The sequence below is a fragment of the Adiantum capillus-veneris genome, chromosome 26 (assembly GCF_014529385.1).
Source record: "Adiantum capillus-veneris isolate H3 chromosome 26, ASM1452938v2, whole genome shotgun sequence".
In the NCBI taxonomy this organism is placed as follows: Eukaryota; Viridiplantae; Streptophyta; class Polypodiopsida; order Polypodiales; family Pteridaceae; genus Adiantum; species Adiantum capillus-veneris.
In genome coordinates, this window is record NC_140956.1 from 52076994 (window position 1) to 52095454 (window position 18461).

At 45.6% G+C, this 18461-nt stretch overlaps 1 protein-coding gene across 2 annotated transcripts in view; it reads right to left on the reverse strand.

The window, feature by feature from the left end:
• Positions 1 to 18461, reverse strand: part of LOC147423451 (receptor homology region, transmembrane domain- and RING domain-containing protein 5-like) — a 73615-nt gene that overhangs the window by 32449 nt on the left and 22705 nt on the right. For both annotated transcript variants that reach the window (XM_086501577.1, XM_086501576.1), the window contains exon 2: positions 5947 to 6180. In XM_086501577.1, the coding sequence (XP_086357703.1) occupies positions 5947 to 6180 (234 nt within the window). The remainder of the gene's footprint in view (positions 1 to 5946; positions 6181 to 18461) is intronic.

The window sequence follows — 18461 nt, forward strand, 5'->3', positions numbered from 1 at the left end:
TGTTGGGACGTTCTTCGATGACATGATAGTCTATTCGAAGAATGAAGAAGAGCATAGGCGTCACTTGACCATTGTGTTCGAAGAGCTGCACAGTCACAGGTTACTTGTCAATCCTAAGAAAATTGAATTCTTCCCGAAAGAGATCCACTTTCTTGGTCACATAGTCTCAAGGGATGGTGTTAGAATGGATCCCACAAAAGTCGAAGCTCTCAAAACATGGCCAGACTTGAAGACTGTGCACGATGTCAGAAGCTTCTTGGGATTGTGTTCCTACTATAGAAGGTTTATCAGGAATTTTACAGAGATAGCATCACCTCTTCACGCTTTGCAAAAGAAAGAGGTCACTTTCAGATGGACCCAAAAAGAGATTTCAGCTTTTAGTCTCTTAAAGGAAAAGTTGACTTCAGATCCAGTAATTGTTTTGCCAAATCTCAGGAAGACGCGTGTGGCAGTAGCATCGGAGCAATGCTAATGCAAGATGGGCGGGTAGTAGCTTATGAAAGCCGAATTTTGCAAGCGCCAGAGAAGACTATGCAAGTCTATGAGAAAGAGCTCTTGGCCGTGATTAATGCGCTTTCTAGCTAGAAGCACTATCTCTTAGATGCTGATTTTGTTGTTCAGACAGACCATCAGACCTTGCGATACTTCTTGACACAGTCAAAGTTATCCGGAAAGCATATGCGATGGGCAAACATTCTTTCTATGTTCCACTTCCAGATTATGCATGTGGAAGGCAAGAAGAATGTTGTGGCTGATGCGTTATCAAGAAAGCCACAAATTTCAGCTGTGTCAATTCCTTATCATCATGAGCTAGATGACATGAAGGAACAGTATGCTACTAATGAAGATTTTGCAAGGATCTTTGAACAATTGTAAGAGGGGCAACATCATGAGCCCTCCTAAGAGATGGTTTTATGATGATGCATGGCAGACTTTGTGTCACTAGGCCATTGCGACATAAGGTCGTGGAAGAGAGTCATGTCCCACTGTATGCAGGGTATCGTGGTATTGATGCGACAGTTAAAGCGGTAGACATTCTTCTATTGGCCTACCTTGACGAGAGATGTGGATGCCTTTGTGCGGGCATGCCTGATTTGCCAAAAGGTCAAGTTTGACAGGCAAAAGGCACCAGGGGTGTGACAACCAAGGCCAATTCCGGATAAGCCATGGGAAAGCATTGCTACGAACTTTATCTTTGATCTTCTGAGAACGCCAACAGGGGATGATGGTATATGGACCATTATCTGCAGGTTTAGCAAGCAGGCCCATTTTATCCCTGTCAGGAAGAAGATAAAATTTAATCAGATGGCACGCTTGCTCATGTACAATGTGTACCATGGTATGCCACAATCGATTGTCAGTGATCGTGATCCTCGCATCACTAGTTTTTTCGGGAGAGGATTGTTTGAGAACATGGGCACTGCGCTCAAGTTCTTGTCTTCGTTTCATCCACAAACTGATGGACAGTCAGAAGAGGCTAATTCTACTGCCTTAGATCTATTAAAATGCTATGTATCAGATAATAAGGGCAAGTGGGAACAGTATTTGCCTATGCTTGAATACGCGTACAATAATATGGTGCATTCGTCCACTGGCAAAGCACCTTTTGAGATTGTTGAAGGCAGGAAAAAGGTTCCACCCATTTTGCATACAAAGGACAAGATCTTTGAGGCAGATTGATATGTTGAGAATATGGAAGAAATGTATAAGAAAATTAAAGTTGTCTTAGAGAAAACTTAGGAAAAACAGAAAAAGGTTGTTGATCATCACCGTCATGAATTGTTGTTATCACCTGGTGATTGGGTTCTGCTAAGGTTCGAAAAGGCAAGGTTAAAGAAGATGAAGGGTAAGGAACGGTTGTTTCCTAAGCTCAGTATGCATTACTATGGACCTTTTCAAGTGCTTGACAAGATCAGCGATGTGGCTTACAAGCTGAAATTGCCTAATGCGTTTCACGTGAGTCTTCTAAGATTCTTTGTGGGTGATGTGCTTGAAGATATGCCAGATGAGGATCAGCCAGAAGTTGAGAAACTTGATGAGATCTTGGTACCTAAGCAAGTTTTGGCACATAAGGACAAAAAAGTTAAAGGACAGGTTGCAAGACGCTACTTGGTGAAGTTCAAGAACCATCCGTCTATGGATGCAAAGTGGATGGAAGAGCATCAACTGTCAGAGTCACCAAATGTATTGCAGCTTTACCTTGAAGCCTTTGGGTTACAGCCTACTTATGCCCCAACCCAACGTGTGCAAAGGAGGGGTAATGATACAGCTAGCACATCAAATGTACATATGAATTCAGTGTAATAGATGGAAATGACAAAAGTATGAAGGTCTCATTAAGTCATTTGTATCTATGTGTAACGACCTTTCTTGCGGATACATGCGATGATAAAAGAGTACTAACAACAGAAGATCATCAATGGCGTGTATTTATGGTGTGCAATCGAGGACGTTTGCAATTTCAAGAGGGGGGTATGTCATGAGGACAAACTGTTAACTATGTCACGAGGACGTGGCAACTGCTAACCTTAGTTGTTGGTTTCTTTCCAATGATTTTTGTTTTATTTTTGGGACCCCCTTTTTGAAGTTGCAAATGGTCGGACATTGTATGGCCAATGTGAATGGTAATTTCACCTGTAGACGAGAAGTGGGTCGACACTGGAATTTGTATAGTAAGAGGATGTCTAGGCTCAGTGCAAGATCATGTAGGTCCCCCCCGTCGCACTTAGTGGATACTAGGAAGTGAACTCAATAAAGGCATAAAGTCAAGGTGAGATCACCAACAGAAAGTATCCGACAGTTGGGCCACATTGCACTTTTGGATGCGGTCCCAATGAGGATAGATGGTCAGATGACCAGTGGGAGCCCAACGGAAGCATCTTCTAAAAATAAAAAAACTGCTATTTTGGGCCGTGAAATGTGTTCGCGCCATTACCTTCAGAATGACAAGGGGAACATTTTACAACTCTGTCGCAAAGTCAACTGGGTAACCAGTCGGGAGATTTTTAGGCAACAATCCCGAAACCGGAAAATGCTTGTAATCGTGCCAAGTGGCGCATTTTAAGGCACTTTCCTCATGCATGAAGAGGTAGCGTTGAATCTATAGCTGGGAGGCTCATTTTGTAGTTTCCCGTCATAGGTTAAGAGCTATGGAGTGCTTCCTTTCCACTCTATGTACAGTGTGGTGCTAGGAGTGATGACCTACACACTACACACTGCTCTCTCTCCCCCCTACGTGCAGTTATGTGATGCCCCACAAGAGGGCTCTTCATTTGACTAATGTACAGCTATGTGGTTTCATGCTTTTGTGCTGAGGCAAGAGCCTCCTTGAGCAGGAACAGGAGTAGCTAACTGCTACTCCAAAAGCAAGCACCGGTGAGGGTGATAACCTCACCATACAGGTGCAATTTCAGCGCTGGTTATGTGTGTATTTTGACTGTTTTTCAGCCATACGGACGCTAGAACCATTGGGAACAGTGCCCCACTGACAGAGGACAGTTCGGGGACTGTTTAGGGCTGAAAACAGGGCAAAAACCAGTAAATACAGCGAGCTTAATTTACTGTTTTTGGGCAAAAATCAGAGGGTTTATGCCAATGGAAGTGAGTTCCAGTAGGGGAATAGGTTTCGCACAAGTTTTGGGGCTGTTATGCTAATTTGGCCAAAACAGGTGGTATCTAGCTGGATACAAGTAAAGAATTCCCACGACTACTTTGTAATTTACCCTCTCAAAGTATAAGGAAATACCGAAAGCAATGCCAATTTTAGGGCCTACAGGTTGTCGACGTTTGCTCGGAGCATTCTAGCTTCCAAGTCGTGTGTGTGCTTAAGTGTTAGTTCCCGTCGTAGGTTTCCTTTGTACGTTCTCTCTCTGTGTGACTAAAGTAAAGAATTTCGGGTGAAAGCCAAAGTCTACCGCCCTACGGGCGGGTTTCAGGAAGCGTCGTCTTGTTTTGTCTACTCTTTGGAAAAATCGGTATGCTTACAGAAAAGCACATGACTGAAGCTCGATACCACTGGAATGGGAGAAATGGAAGGGCACCATGTGTCAACGGAAAAGAACAGACTGAACACGCTTTAGACGCTTCAAAACAATTGACCTGAAAAGAGATGCACGACACGCAAAACATAGTGGCGGAATTCCACCCCAAGAGAGCATTGGCCCCAAACCCTAACGTCTCTTTCGGTATTTCTTTATATTGCTTCAACTCAGTACCACGCCGGTACTCCCTCGTCTACATCTTCACCCGGAAGCATGCCAGAGAATGAGCCCTTGGTTCTTATTTGAAGGCCCTTGGCCATGAAAAGCAATTACATGCAAAGCTTTAAAATTAAAAACAACTGTTCTTCAAGAGCTGGTAGCGTAAAATCAAGAGATTCCATCCACTTCCATGTCAACAGCATGTAGCGCAAAACGGACATCTGTACAACAAGTCATCAATCCTATCAAACGCAAATTGCGGAGAGTCCGTATAGCAATTGCCACATCAGTAGTCTTTACGCTAATGTTGTGTGTGGCTGTGTCCTGCTATATTTATTATTTTAGGCCCCATCGGACATTGTCAAAGCTTCTTTTAGTAAGTTGCCCCAATTGGTGAGGATCTGTAAGTTGGTGAGCACTTTTGTTGCTTCTATTGTTTCTAGGGTTTAGGCCCCGTAGCCAAGATCTATAGGTTGGCTCGGATCTTCAATGGCTTGACACGTCAACAATTTGTGACATGTTTTCAAGTACTAAGAATGTTACTAAGTGTGTTGATTGCAATTATCTCTGAGTTTCCATCCGATCCCTCGCCGAAATGATTACATATATCCTAAAAAAGGAAGCATGAAGACTGGATCTATCAGCAAGACATGAAAAAAGGTGTGTAAATCCGAAAATTGCAAAAGCCATGCAACTGCCCCCCACGTCACGAACCTATCATGTATGCCCACTCTAATCAACAAACAACAAACTGCCATCCACATTGGCTGTGCATATAGACAAACCCAGAAACAATGCCTCAAGGACTCGGGCTCTATAGTGCATCTCTAACAAGTCAGATCATGACCACTCACTGCAGCCCAAGTGCCAACATGCAATCCTACGAGCGCTATCATGCACATGAAATAACATATCTTGCAGCTATCCTCAAGGTCGAGATTCAGGATCAAAACTGTTGTTGGAAAGCAAGGAGGATGCCCTCCTCCTGCCATACCTCTGTATGGCATGAGCGGTGAGGTGGGTGTCGGATCCGCCATAGAAGCCTCCTCCCAAGGGATACAATGCACTAATTGAAGGAAAGAGAGGCTCCATCATTGTGCAAGAAGGCCACTACCACTCACCAAGATCCCAGTCCAACTAAACATGGGGTAGTGAAGCACTCAAATTGTGAATGGGAAAGCACCATGTCATTGTGACCTTCAACAAAATGTTGAACACCCCAAAAGACCTATCATTACCTCAATTATCTTCTTTTGTTAATACTCACAATCGTGAGTGGAGATGTTATATTAATTCAGCAAAGAATGTACAATGAACCTCAAGCACGACTTGTGCCTTGAGTAGGACAATATTTGTAAAACTTGGCCGGTCATTTCCTGTTGAGCAACTGGGAGAGGATCCCAGTCCACCAACGAGCAACTGAACAAGTAACTACCATTTCCTGCGAGTAAACTCCCCGTAGACCCACAATCAGATTTCTCCATGATAGAACCTGTATCATACATACATACCAACTAAGCTGCTGCCCAATGTGGTATTCTATGGATGTCTATGCCTCTACACACACATTCATACGTGCCTGAGTGTGAGCATGTGTGTGGGCGTGTTTTTTTTTTCAGCTTCACTTACATGTCTTATTTCAGGGGGGCCCATCAATTTACTTGAGCATGAGCACAAAAACACACACACACACACATGGTCAATAACCATCAAAATAATGTGATTAAGAACAGGCTTGTAAACTAACTTGTGACAAGTTCTGTATTCTCCAAATTATCAGAAACAAGAACAGCTTGAAAGCCTGCATCTTGTGCATGACGAACTTTTATGTCAAAAGAGCAACCACCACGGGAAAACAAGACAAATTCGGAGCAAGAGACGCTCTCAGTAGCAGTGAAAACGTTGTTGAGGGGAGCGCATCCACTCAGCGGATTCCCAACAAACAGGGTCCCACAGATGCCACTCGTGGGAGGCTTTGGAGCTGCGTGCACAAAAAAAAAGGGGTCAGATAATAAGCAAATATACTATATAGCACCATCACCTTAGTCCTTCACTAAGCCCATTAATGAGATACACTATGGTGAGGTAGCCATTACATTGACCATACAGTAAAATCGCCAGCATAAATTTTACCTCAAAGACATGAGATTCCTTTTGATATAGAACAGAATATAATGCATGATCCTTTGGTGCAAACAAGAAGTTAACAGCAAATAAATGACTCCCATTTCTCCTATACCTCCATCCTACTTATACTTAACATAAGGAGCAACCCCAAACAGACAAGCCCCGTTACTCCATACCTCCATCCAATGTTAACCAGAAACTTATGGAACACAAACAGGAAATTAAGAAATAATCATATTTCAAATAAACATTCAGGCAATGACTATACCCAAGTATCCTAAAGTCAAACATATAATAACTTGCATCCCTTTGTGTAAGTAGAGCGCTTTTTCAATCCTTCCACAATGCATTTCGTGTGAGCGTATTGAGACCTTTCAAAGGTGAAGTGCCGACCAGCAGTAAAACATATAATAACTTGCATCCCTTTGTGTAAGTAGAGCGCTTTTTCAATCCTTCCACAATGCATTTCATGTGAGCGTATTGAGACCTTTCAAAGGTGAAATGCCAACCAGCAGCCATAGGAGCAACCAAAGGAAGAAGAAACCAAAAAGATTCCTACACCTGAGCAGGTGCTAGCACACAAGGGAAGTGAAGGGAAAGATGGTTTGCAGATATTTGATCAAGTTCATGAATTATCTAGCTCTTGGTGCAAACTCAATGCAGGAGGACCTGGCAGATACTCCTCATATACTAAAGCTTTATTTTGAGGCTTTTGGTTTAACTCCGACTATTCCGGAAGTGCATGCTGAATCACAGGTTAAATCTGGATGGGTGCGTTGCTGCACAAAGGAGGAGCCACTTCACATTTTGCCACAGATTGCCTAGAAGAGAATAGAGTCAATCAGTTTCTCTTTGAGATTTTGGGGGTGCTAAGAGGCTCACAGTTCTTTGTTGAGTGACTTTATAATATGTACTTAAAAGTTGACATGATTTTTGAAAATGTGGCATGAAGACACTCGTAAGAGACCACTGCAGTTTGGATGCGATGGCTAAACAAGTCATAATGATCATGGTTCATGTCTATGATCTCGACGTGTGATTCTGATTGTTCAGTGACGTGTGCCTTGTGCAAGTGCATGGTTTGAGTCGTCAAATCTCTGTAAGCATATAATCAATGTCTGCTGAACTATTTTGTTGTCCACTGACTGTTTTACAAGTGTAATCGAGATTTTTTGTCTTTTTTTTTCTTTTTTTTTGTTTTTTTTTTTTTTTTGGGGGGGGGGGGGGGGGGGGGGGGGGGGGGAGTTGGCGGGTTTTAGGGTAGATGCATCGGTCCAATGTGTTCGTTTGGCCTGTCCCAAATTCACTCTCCCTAGGAAGGTGGTCCATGCCAATCTCTTAGTCAAAGCAAAAGCCGGAATTCTCTGTGAAGTATTTGCATCTAAAGTCATCATCTAAATGATGCTAGGGCAACAATGTGACCTTCGGGTCCCGAGCTAACTTGATTGTACTTGGTAGATCCCAGTCGAGAGGCCTAAAATCTAGAAGAAGAAGAAGACGCAAAAGTTTTAACCAGCTTATAGGATGTGACAGACTTGGACACTCCAAGTCAAGAATCAATCACGATAGCACCAAATAACCACTTCAAAACAATTCACAGTTTTGTTTTGTTTTGTTTTCGGAGTTGGGTAGGGCACGCCCGGCCGCTCCCCTCATACACCAAAAAAGTATACAAGAAGAACGACCATGACTATGCACCCAGGAAACCGAAGGCAGACGCTTTTGTCACTAGTTTCCTTTGGACTACGAGAGTTCAGAATTATCTACACTCTTAGGGCCATGACTAATCCCTTGAGAGACCCACTTCGCCACTTGGATTAGGGCGTGACAGCGACCAAGTACCTCTGTTCAGAGGCCCAAGTACTGCGGGACTTGGTTCGGTCAGCCGGGGACCCGATTTCGACTCGGATGGACCGTGCACCTTTCCATACAACGAAGTCAGGGACCCATAAGCGGTGGACCAAGCCCCTTCAGCCATGCCGGGGATCCAACTCGATTTGGGTGGACCGCGCACTTCTTCTTCGAAGCCCGATGACCCAGAAGTGGTGGACCGAGCACCACAGTGAAGCTGGAAGCCTGCGAGCGGGCAGGCCATGCATCTTTTTCCTTAGCACGCAGATCCGGGGATAGCCCCCCACAAAGACGGCTCAACGCAACAACCACATGAGGAAGGCCCCCTCACAAGAAGGCCGGAGGTTCAGTGATGCCTCCCGCAGTGACGGTCTACGAGATAGCACTGCTCATATTCCTAAGCCAACATCAGCCCAATCAGAGTGGGCACATCTTCAGTAGCAGAAGGCAATCAAGGCTATGTCCACTTAGCGGTGACATAGACCCAACAAGAAAATCCACCTACATCCGGGCCCAGACAGGAGCCCCTCCAAGGTAAAACCAGCAAATATACCTACATCCGGCTCACAAGGAGCCCATACAGGTACCACGAAGCGTACACCTAAACTCGGCTCAGACAGGAGCCCCTACAGGTACACATGCAGTCAAGCCCAACATTCGGCTCAAGATGGAGCCTCACAAGCACACAAGAAAAGGTATGTGGTGAGACCACATCGGGCTCAAGAGGATGAGCCCCACCATCAACCCTCTTTCTTCAACCGCACTTTCAACCCTTCATCCAGATCGCAGCGGATCTAAGCAAGGGAAAACAAGAAGACCCAAGATGAGTGATTCTCAGGTTTGTTTTCGTCGGCCAACGAAGGCAGATCTGTTAAGAACAAGTCAAAGTTCTTCCAAATCCACACAGATACATGTGAGCATTCAGGCTCAATTCAAGCGACAAGCTTCAAGCAGACAGCAAGGAACAGAAGCGGATCGGCCAATCTTCTTCTCTACGAGTTACCTACTTCAAGTCTTGCCCTCAAGTTTGCAAGACTCACATCAGAACATTCAGGTTCAACCAAGTCCTGAAGTATGCCAAAGCTTCAAGGTATCAATGGGATTGACTCTCCAACAATCTCAGGAAAACCTTGGTTTGTATGCCAAGGAAGGAATCAGATAAGCTTCATCTTTTTGGTCAAGGGACGGACCGGTGCTCAATAAGCCTAAAAGGTACCCTTCTGCAACGTACCTTACTTCAACGAGCAGGTAAGCTCATATCAAGACTTCCAGGTCTACGTGAGCACTCTGTAAGTGCTTCAAGAAGGACAATCCAAAGGCCAAATCTTCAAGAGGGCTCAACACCTCGGGAATCAAGCCTAAGGATCCAATTCGGCAGAGTAACTTACTCTCCATGGAACGCGAAGCGAGCAAATCTTTTCGGTGCACAAGATGCAATCTATGCACCATGCAATCAACTCAACTAAACGCAAAGTGGACCTTCGTCGCCATTCAGGAAGGAATCGGCACGAAGTCAGTCAAATCAGCTTCCAAGCAGCAATGGGAATCAACGCGACTTGGTTCTCACCCTCAAGACGAGAGCTGCATCGTCACTGCAGCATCAGGTATTATATCCGGAACAGACAGGTTCCTCGGCATGGATCAACGCAGCAACGTGGTCTATGCCACTCAATGTATATATTTCCTATCAGTTAAGCCCCAGCAAAAGTGCCAAGCGGACTTGGTACCCACAGCTTTTATGCCTTACAGCAAGCACGGCTGTTTGAGATAGACACTGCCTTCTCGGTAAGACCGCTCATGCAGCCCATTTTGGATTTCGTAGACGCACTAAGTTCTACACCCTCCAAAGCATTAACCAGGGAGTTTCCTGCCCTAACTATGCTACTCTCGAGTCGAGAGTATTTTAAGGGGGGGGTGTATGTTAGACTCCGGTTGATTCGGGGGTCTCCAGGGTAACGGTGGAACGTTTCCACCCAATCTTGGCAAACCACGGCTCGGTGCTGCGGGGACGCGCAATGGACCCGGTCGGGGACAACGGACGATGGGACATAGTCCTGACCTTGATTTTCTCCTCACCTCACCGTTCTAGGTACTACGGACGCGTGCGCGGGTTTGAGAGTGCCCGGTAATCGGGGGAGTCCGCCACGCACGGGGACTCCATGACCCAGTTTCGGGGCCGTCGGCTCGTAGGCGGCGGGTCTCATCGGCGAGCGTCGGCAAGGCGTTACACGCGGACGGGTTGTCCGTTTTGGACGTTCAAGTACTCCACGCGGAGGTCTTGACTTCCTCTTCAAGCTCAGCCATGTACATTCACGAACGCGCGCCCGAGGCGCTCCTCGTTTGCAGACGAAGGCTGTCAGCAGATTCATAGTCGGTTTATTTCGGCGAGCGTCGGCTCGACGCTACACGCAGACGGCTTGTCTGTTTTGGACGTTTAGGTACTCCACGCGGAGACCTTGGCTTCCTCTTCGAGTTCAGCCATGCACATTCATGAACGCGCGCCCATGGCGCTCCTCGTTCGCAACCGACGGGCTGCTGGCAGGTTCAGCCCACCCCGATCCGAGGCGGTCCGGAGACTTTTGGGCATTTTTCCAAGTTATCCCAAAGCGGCCTGAGAGAGTTCCAAGGGGACCTCTTAGATATGCGCTCAAGGTTCGAATAGCCTTGTTCACTCAACCTTGATCCTAAAGATGCTTCCGCACTCAACTAAACTTCATTTCTGCGCAGAGCCCGGAAGGCTCCCGCGCGCGTCAAGCTAGATGTGACCTCGGGCTGTTTTCTGCACGAGCCCATCAACGAGCCCCCAAAGGGACTCAAGTCGGTGGACGCGAGCCTCCGAGCACGCTAGCTCCAAGTTGCGGGCCCTTGGCCTCTAGGTGAAGGTGTTCATCTTGAGTGTCCCGGGCAGCCCCATAACACTTGGTATCACCCATTCACTTCCCTTGTCAAGGCTCGTTTGTAGGCTTTCAAGAGAATGAGCAAGTAGAACCAGGTCAACAGCAAAAAGGAGTCCTTTTATTCTCTTGAGGAGGTTAGTACTTCCAGGCCCCATGTTTCCCCATCTGCATCTAAAATATCGTTAATGTATATATTGAATAGACAGGGCGATCCCGGGCATCCTTGGCGGACTCCTCGCTGCACCGGAATCGAATCCGACAGTTGTTCCATATGTCGGACTTTAATAGAGGTGGACCTGTAGAGCGCTTGGAAGAATCTAAGTGCTCGACCTTGCAGGCCAGCCGCAACGAGCTTTAAAAACAACGCCTTGTGCGGTACTGTGTCATATGCCTTCTTGAAATCAATGTAGGCCGCATAAGTTGGTTTCCCATCCTTGTGACGGAGTTTCACGATCTCTTTCAGACATGCGACTTGCCCTATGCATTCCTCATTAGTACGGAAGCCTGCTTGGCCGGGCTTGAAGAAATTCCTCTTTTCAAGTATCTTAGTGATCCACCTAATCACGACCGTAGTGAGGACTTTTATGGCAACAGAGATTAACGCGATCCCGGGATAGTTATCAGTGTTGGTCAAATCGCCCTTCTTGGGGATTGACACAATCACTGCGTTGCTAGCGCCGGCCGGAATGTCTCCAGTATCATAAATGCCCTCAATCATGTGCAAGTAAACCTCGCCCCTCTCCGATTGTGGCTTACGCCGATCCAACCTAAGCCCCTTATCTTTCAAAAGCAGCTTAAAGAATTCGGGTGGTAACCCATCGCCACCCGCTGCCTTGTGTCTCTTCAACCGCCGACGGGCCTCCCGTACTTCGTACCAGTTCAACGGGTCACAAACTTCAGGCATACCAGGCCAGATACGCACGTGTTTGTTATACCAAGCAACAGGATCCTTGTTGGTACCGTCCGTATCAACGAACACCTTGGAGTAGTGACCCTCCAATACTTGTAATTGCCTCTCTGGTTCCATTACTAGCTCCCCACTTTGCATTCAAAGGTTGATTGGCAATAGTTCCTTGCCCCTTTCCAACTATTTTCTTGAGCTGGGTAAAAAATTTCTTCATTTGACCCTCCCTCAGGAGCTCATTCCCTTTTTCCACAAAGCGCTCGAAGGATCTTTGGTTACTGTCACGGACAGCGGCCTTCGCACGAAGTGCTATTGCCTTGTACTCCCTAACCGCTTGCCGGCCATCACAGTTCGCAATAGATTTGCACTGGCCCAGCAGAGTTCCGTGCCTAGAGATATTGGCCCCAGAGACTAGCGCCCCTTTCGGTATTTCTTTATGTATTAAATCAATGTACAAGAGAGCGGTTAGGGTTTCACTCTCAGACTCTGCGTCCAGATGCTCTGTAGAGTGAGCCTTAAACCAGTTATTTAAAGATTACAAGGGATGTCCAAAAGCAGAGCCCCAAAAGCTTCAGTTCCAAAAGCAAACTCTCTTTTTTTATGTTTCTCTCACAAACTCACTTTAGTTTTTTATAAAATAAAGCAATCAATTCTCTCTCTCTCTCTCTCTCTCTCTCTCTCTCTCTCTCTCTCTCTCTCTCTCTCTCTCTCTCTCTCTCTCTCTCTCTCTCTCTCTCTCTCTATGCGTAGAGAAAAAGCAACAAGTTGCCGTCACTGGAAGGCTGAAAAAGCACCGAAAAATCCGGATATCCGTATTGCTTGCCACGTGGCATTTTTGCCGCTAGTTTTAGGGTTTTACCCAGCAATTAGGATTAGGGTTTCCAAAAATTAGGGTTTTTGCAGATTAGGGTTTTTGGCAGAAATTAGGAACTGCAGGTTTTAGGATTTCTGGCAGAAATTAGAGTTTCTGCTCTCGGTAGCCACGTCATCACTTTGTGATATACCCCTCTGTTGAAAGCATTGTAACCGCCCTCAATTACGCCTGCAAAACAGACAGAAGCCATAAACCGTCTTAGCAGACACTGACTGTTAGTACATACGTACTAGGAACACACATCTAGCACATGTACCAATCCGCTGTCACATCACACGACATCACAGGACATCACATGACATTCAATCATTCATTCGGATCTTAGACCATGATTTATCGGCAATGTAGCTAGCAATCGCATCTAGATCCAATCGGGACCTCATCGATGTCCGATTGACTAACCCCTATTGCAACCATGTCTATTCGAGATCAATCAAACCAAAATGTTGCAATCATTTCATCTATCAGTTCCTGCACTTAAGAGAAGTCAAGAACAAATCAGTATCATAATCAGGAATTCCATTTCATAAAGTCATACAACAGAATACTGTCAGCTTTCAGTATCCCTGAAGCTCAAAGAGACATCAATGACTCTGTTATCTAAATCAAGGCATCTGTTGACAAAGGAGCGGAGTGACTCCCCTCTTGTGCATCCCACTGCACCACATCTCCGGCCAAGCTGAATTCAGGGTTCCATTTGGAGTAGACTATGCTAAACCAAAAGCATCGAGGTAAAGTTTCACAATCTGAGGAGTATCTGCTAGGTCCCCCTCCTCCATCCACTTTGCATCCAATAAAAGACAGTTCTTGAACTTCATCAAGAATCGCCTTCGGACTTTACCTTTATTCTTCGTATCCGTATGTGCCAAAATATGTTCAGGAACAAGGATCTCCTTGTTTTCTTCCACTTCGGATTGCTCATCAAGCTCCCCATCATCAAACACATCACCCTTAAAAGGTTTCAAGAGACTCACATGAAATGCATTGTGAATCCTCCAAGTATCTGGCAGTTTCAGTCGGAAGGAGATATCATTTATCTTTTCAGTGATCTGGAAAGGTCCGTAATATCGCATACTAAGCTTTGGAAAAAGCCTCTTCTTACCTTTTTCTTTTTCAGGCGTGCCTTCTCAAAACGATGGCGATCCACTGCCTTTTTCTGTTGTTCTTGAGACTTCTACAAAGTCTCGCGAACCTTGGCAAAAGCCGTATCCAAGTCTCGCGTATATTCATCCACTTAAAAAATCTTATCTTTCGTGCTTAGGAAGGGTGGAACCTTCGCAGCACCTTCAACAATCTCAAATGGTGCCTTCCCCGTCCAAGAGTGTATCGTGTTATTGTAGGCAAATTCCACCAAAGGTAGGTACTTTTCCCATTGAGTCTTTTGATTTGAGATATAAGACTTCGATAAATCTAGAACCACTGAATTTGCAATCTCAGATTGCCCATCAGTCTGTGGGTGAAACGATGACAAGAACTGCAACCGCGTGCCAATGTTCTCCCAAATTGCCTTCCAAAACAAACTCGTAAATCTGGGGTCTCTGTCGAAGACAATCGTCTCAAGCATGCCATGTAATCTGAAGATCTGGGCCACTAACAGTCTCGCTAAGTGATCCGGCTTGACTGTTTTCTTCACTGGAATGAAATGAGCATGTTTGCTAAATCTGTCAATAACAGTGTAGATACCATCGTGACCACTCTGTGTTCTCGGGAGATTAAAAATGAAATCCATTGCAATACTTTCCCAGCGGCGGGTGAGTATGGGTAAAGGCTATAACAATCCCTGTGCTTCTTGCTTGTCAAACTTGACCTTCTGGCATACTAAGCAACTGCGCACAAACTCTTCCACATCCTTTTTGAGTCTCGACCAAAAGAAGTATCTCTCTACCCCTTTCATGGTGGTAGCAATGCCGCGGTGACCCGTAAAAGGTGGACAGTGGCATTCAGTCATAACCTTTTCCCTCAACGGCTGTGTAACGCACAACATGGTTTTTCTCATCAAGTAGCCTTCCCGAATGGAGTATCCTGCTACTGTCTCCCCATCCCGTATCCGTGTGAAAATATCTACAAAATCTGTATCTGTAGCATACTGGACGACCATATCCTCGAAGCTCCTATGATGTATCGTGGAAATAGCAAGAACCAACAGCTTCCGAGACAAAGCATCTGCCACCATATTCTTATGCCCTGCACATGGACAATTTGGAAGTGAAACTGTGACAAGACGTTCGCCCACCGCACCTGCTTTTCTGAAAACTGCTTCTGTGACAAGTAGTGCAAACTCTGATGGTCTGTAAAGAGAGTAAAATCCGCTCCGAGTAGGTAATGCCGCCACCGAGTAAGAGCATGGATAACGGCCAAAAGCTCTTTCTCATAAATCTATGCTGTCATCTTCGGCCTCGAGAACAATCGGCTCTCGTAAGCAGTGACATGGCCTTCTTGCATTAAGTACGCACCCAGACTACAACCACAAGTATCAGAATATACTTCAAATGACTTCTGCAAGTCCGGCAAAGTCAAAATTGGTCACGTAGTCAATTTCTCTTTCAATGTCTAAAAGGCTGTCACCTCTATCGATCCCCACGAGAAAGGGACTCCTTTCTGTGTCAAGATATGCATAGGGGAAGCAACCTCTGCAAACTTTCGAATGAACCGCCTGTAGTACGAACACAGTCCCAAGAAGCTTCTAACTTCATGGACATTCTTCAAATGAGGCCAATCACGGATAGTCTCTATCTTGGCCGGATCCATTTGCACTCCTACTGCTGAGACTGTGTCCCAAAAAGTGTATCTCTGGTAGGAAAAATTCACTTTTCTTTGCATTAATCACTAACTTGTGATCTCGTAATGCCTGATCTCTGTTCTCCCTCATTCTTGGAGAAAACAATGATGTCGTCAAAGAAAGTGCCAACAGATAGCCTGTACTCTCAAAAAATCCTGTCCATCATCCGGTTAAATGTCGCAGGAGCATTGGTTAAGCCAAAAGGCATCACCAAAAACTCAAATAACCCAAAAAGTCGTCCGAAAAGCTGTCTTGTAGACGTCTCGCGACGCGATCCGGATCTGATGATATCCACTCTTCAAGTCCATCCTGCTAAAGCACGAGGATCCCTGTAACGTGTCGAGTATATCATCGATCCTAGGTTAACTTACTAGGAATCCTAGTAATTTTGTTGAGAGCTCTATAATCGATGCACATTCTCCAAGATCCGTCTTTCTTCAAAACCAACAACACTGGAGAGCAAAACAGTGAAGTACTAGGCTGGACAAGACCCTTTTCCAAGAGGTCTTTCACTTGGTTCATATTCTCTTCATTCTATGCTCGGCTCACACGGTAAGGTGGCCGGTTCGGTGGTGTGTTTCCAAGTATCAGATCAATGGTATGATCTTCAGGACGAGCAAGTGGTAACTCACCTGGTAGGCCTTCTGAGAAGCAATCGGCGTGAGAGTGGAGAAAATCTTGGCGTTCTTTATCAAGTTTAGACATATTTGTCCTATCCTTATCGCTCAATTCTTTCATAAAGATCGAGTAAACAAACAGACTGGATTTCATTAATTTAGAAATGGTTGAATCCGATACAATAGGGACAGACTCGCCCTTCGATTTAATATCAAGTACAATAGTTATGCCCTTCTCTGTAGTCAAAGTCGCTTTCCTCGCCCGATAATCGACCACGGCGTTCTTCTTGTGGTACAAGGGTATCCCTAAGAGAACATCACAACCCTCTAAAGGCATTATGAAAAAGTCCTCATGCCCCAAATACCCCTGACAATGCAACCGAAGTTTGCCAATGACAGGTGTAATGGCTACGTCCCTGCCGCGTGCCGCTAGAACTGCCTCCGCAAGTAGTCCCATCCGATCGGGAGTGATCTCGAGCCGCGCTGCCAATTCTGATGCAATGAAGTTGGCCTTGGCTCCTCCATCAAAGAAGATCAGGGCCTCTTAATCTTTCACTTTGCCCCAAGCTCGGCAAAGTTCTGTACTCTCGTCCATGGTGTTGGGATCGGAACCCACACAATCTAGAACCGGTCCTGTTTTCATCTTGCCTTTCCGTCCACGTTCCTCAGCTGCTCTCGAACTCTCAAGCCTGTCGTCGTGCTTATCATTCTGTTCTTTCGGTGCCTTTTTAGGGCACTTCGCGGAGATATGTTCGTGTTCCCTGCATCCAAAGCACTTCCCCTCCTTGATGAAGCGAGCTCGCTCCTAAGGAGTAAGCTTGGGTTGTGCATCCTTTTTCTCTGGGTTGCTCTTTCTCTTTCTACTTTCATTCCCAGAAGTCTATTCGGCTCGTTGTGTCAGGGCCTGTGTGGGGTAGGTCAGACTGCCAGAGTGAATGACAAAGTCCCGCTTCGCATGACTCATCAACTCCTGAATAGAAGCTGACTTCTGTTCCAAGCAGTGATCTCGGATCTCTGTAGGTACACCCAAGGTAAACCGCTCAATCTATTCTCTGAACAAGATCTTCTTGAATGAAGAGGCGGGTAGAAAAGAGCTCCAGCATCTCTCACAGTAAGCATTGATTGTATCTCTCTTGGTCATCCGAAGATGGTTCCAAACAGCTCGTATATCGCGTTCATACTCTTGCGTCAACCAAGAAGAAATAAAAAGCTTCTTAAATTTCAATCATTTAACTCGCGGTCTTGTTTAAAAAAAGCGTGGACCACCAAGTTCAAGCATTCCGCTTAAAGTAAGAGGCAGCTCTCCAAATCTTGGAGTGCTCTGAGTAGCGTCCTCCCACGAAAGCGATGTCAAACTGTTGTATAAAAGACACAGCCTTCGAAACATCTAAGTATCCTCAAAAAGTGTCAAATTTGATCAATTGTCCACCTTGCTTAAACTCTCGGACCTTCTTGTTGTTATCTTCCAGGAAGTCATACTGGTTGGCTTTATAAAAATTCTTCTTGTTCGCATAAAAGTTTCCGTCATCGGACTCTGAACTGTCTGTAGACGAGTCCTCAGTAGAACTGTCAGTCACTGGGCAAGATTTAGGCTTCTTTGCCTTTTTCTTGCCCTTTTCGAAGCGTTGTTTCTTGCTTCGCTTTTTGTCTTTTCTGTCTTCTTCGCTTGAATCTGAAGAGCTAGAAGAACTGTCAGAAGAAGAAGAAGAAGAAGAAGAATTGGGTACTCCTTCAAAGTGAACACGCTTCTTCTCTTTCTTTGCTCTGTCAAATGTCGACTGACGACCCAAATAACTCGGGAAGTCAGTGCCTTTCTTCTGCTTTTTGCCGTGCTTTTTGGCTTTCTTTTGCGTGTCAAAAAGCTGAGTAATTCGTGCATCAACCACCTCTTCTAATTCCTTCTCTGAATATTGCTTGTGATCAGAAGGTTTCTTGAGAGCGGGTTTCGGGGGTAGTGTAGTGGTTTTCTGCCACTGCGCATGCACTTCCAAAAAAGAAGTCTCGCTCATATATTTTGCCAATTTCGGATCCTTCGCAAAACTAAGCATCATCTTTGTTGCATCGCCGATCAATTGACGACGCTTCATCTCTCTTTGCTCCGTCTGAGTAGGCCGAGGTGGGCCATACTCTCTGCCGGAATCTTTGTTGTGATCCCTGCCCGCACCTCCAGATGCAGAGGGAGTCGATTGATCCTTGCTTTAAGCCATAGGTGC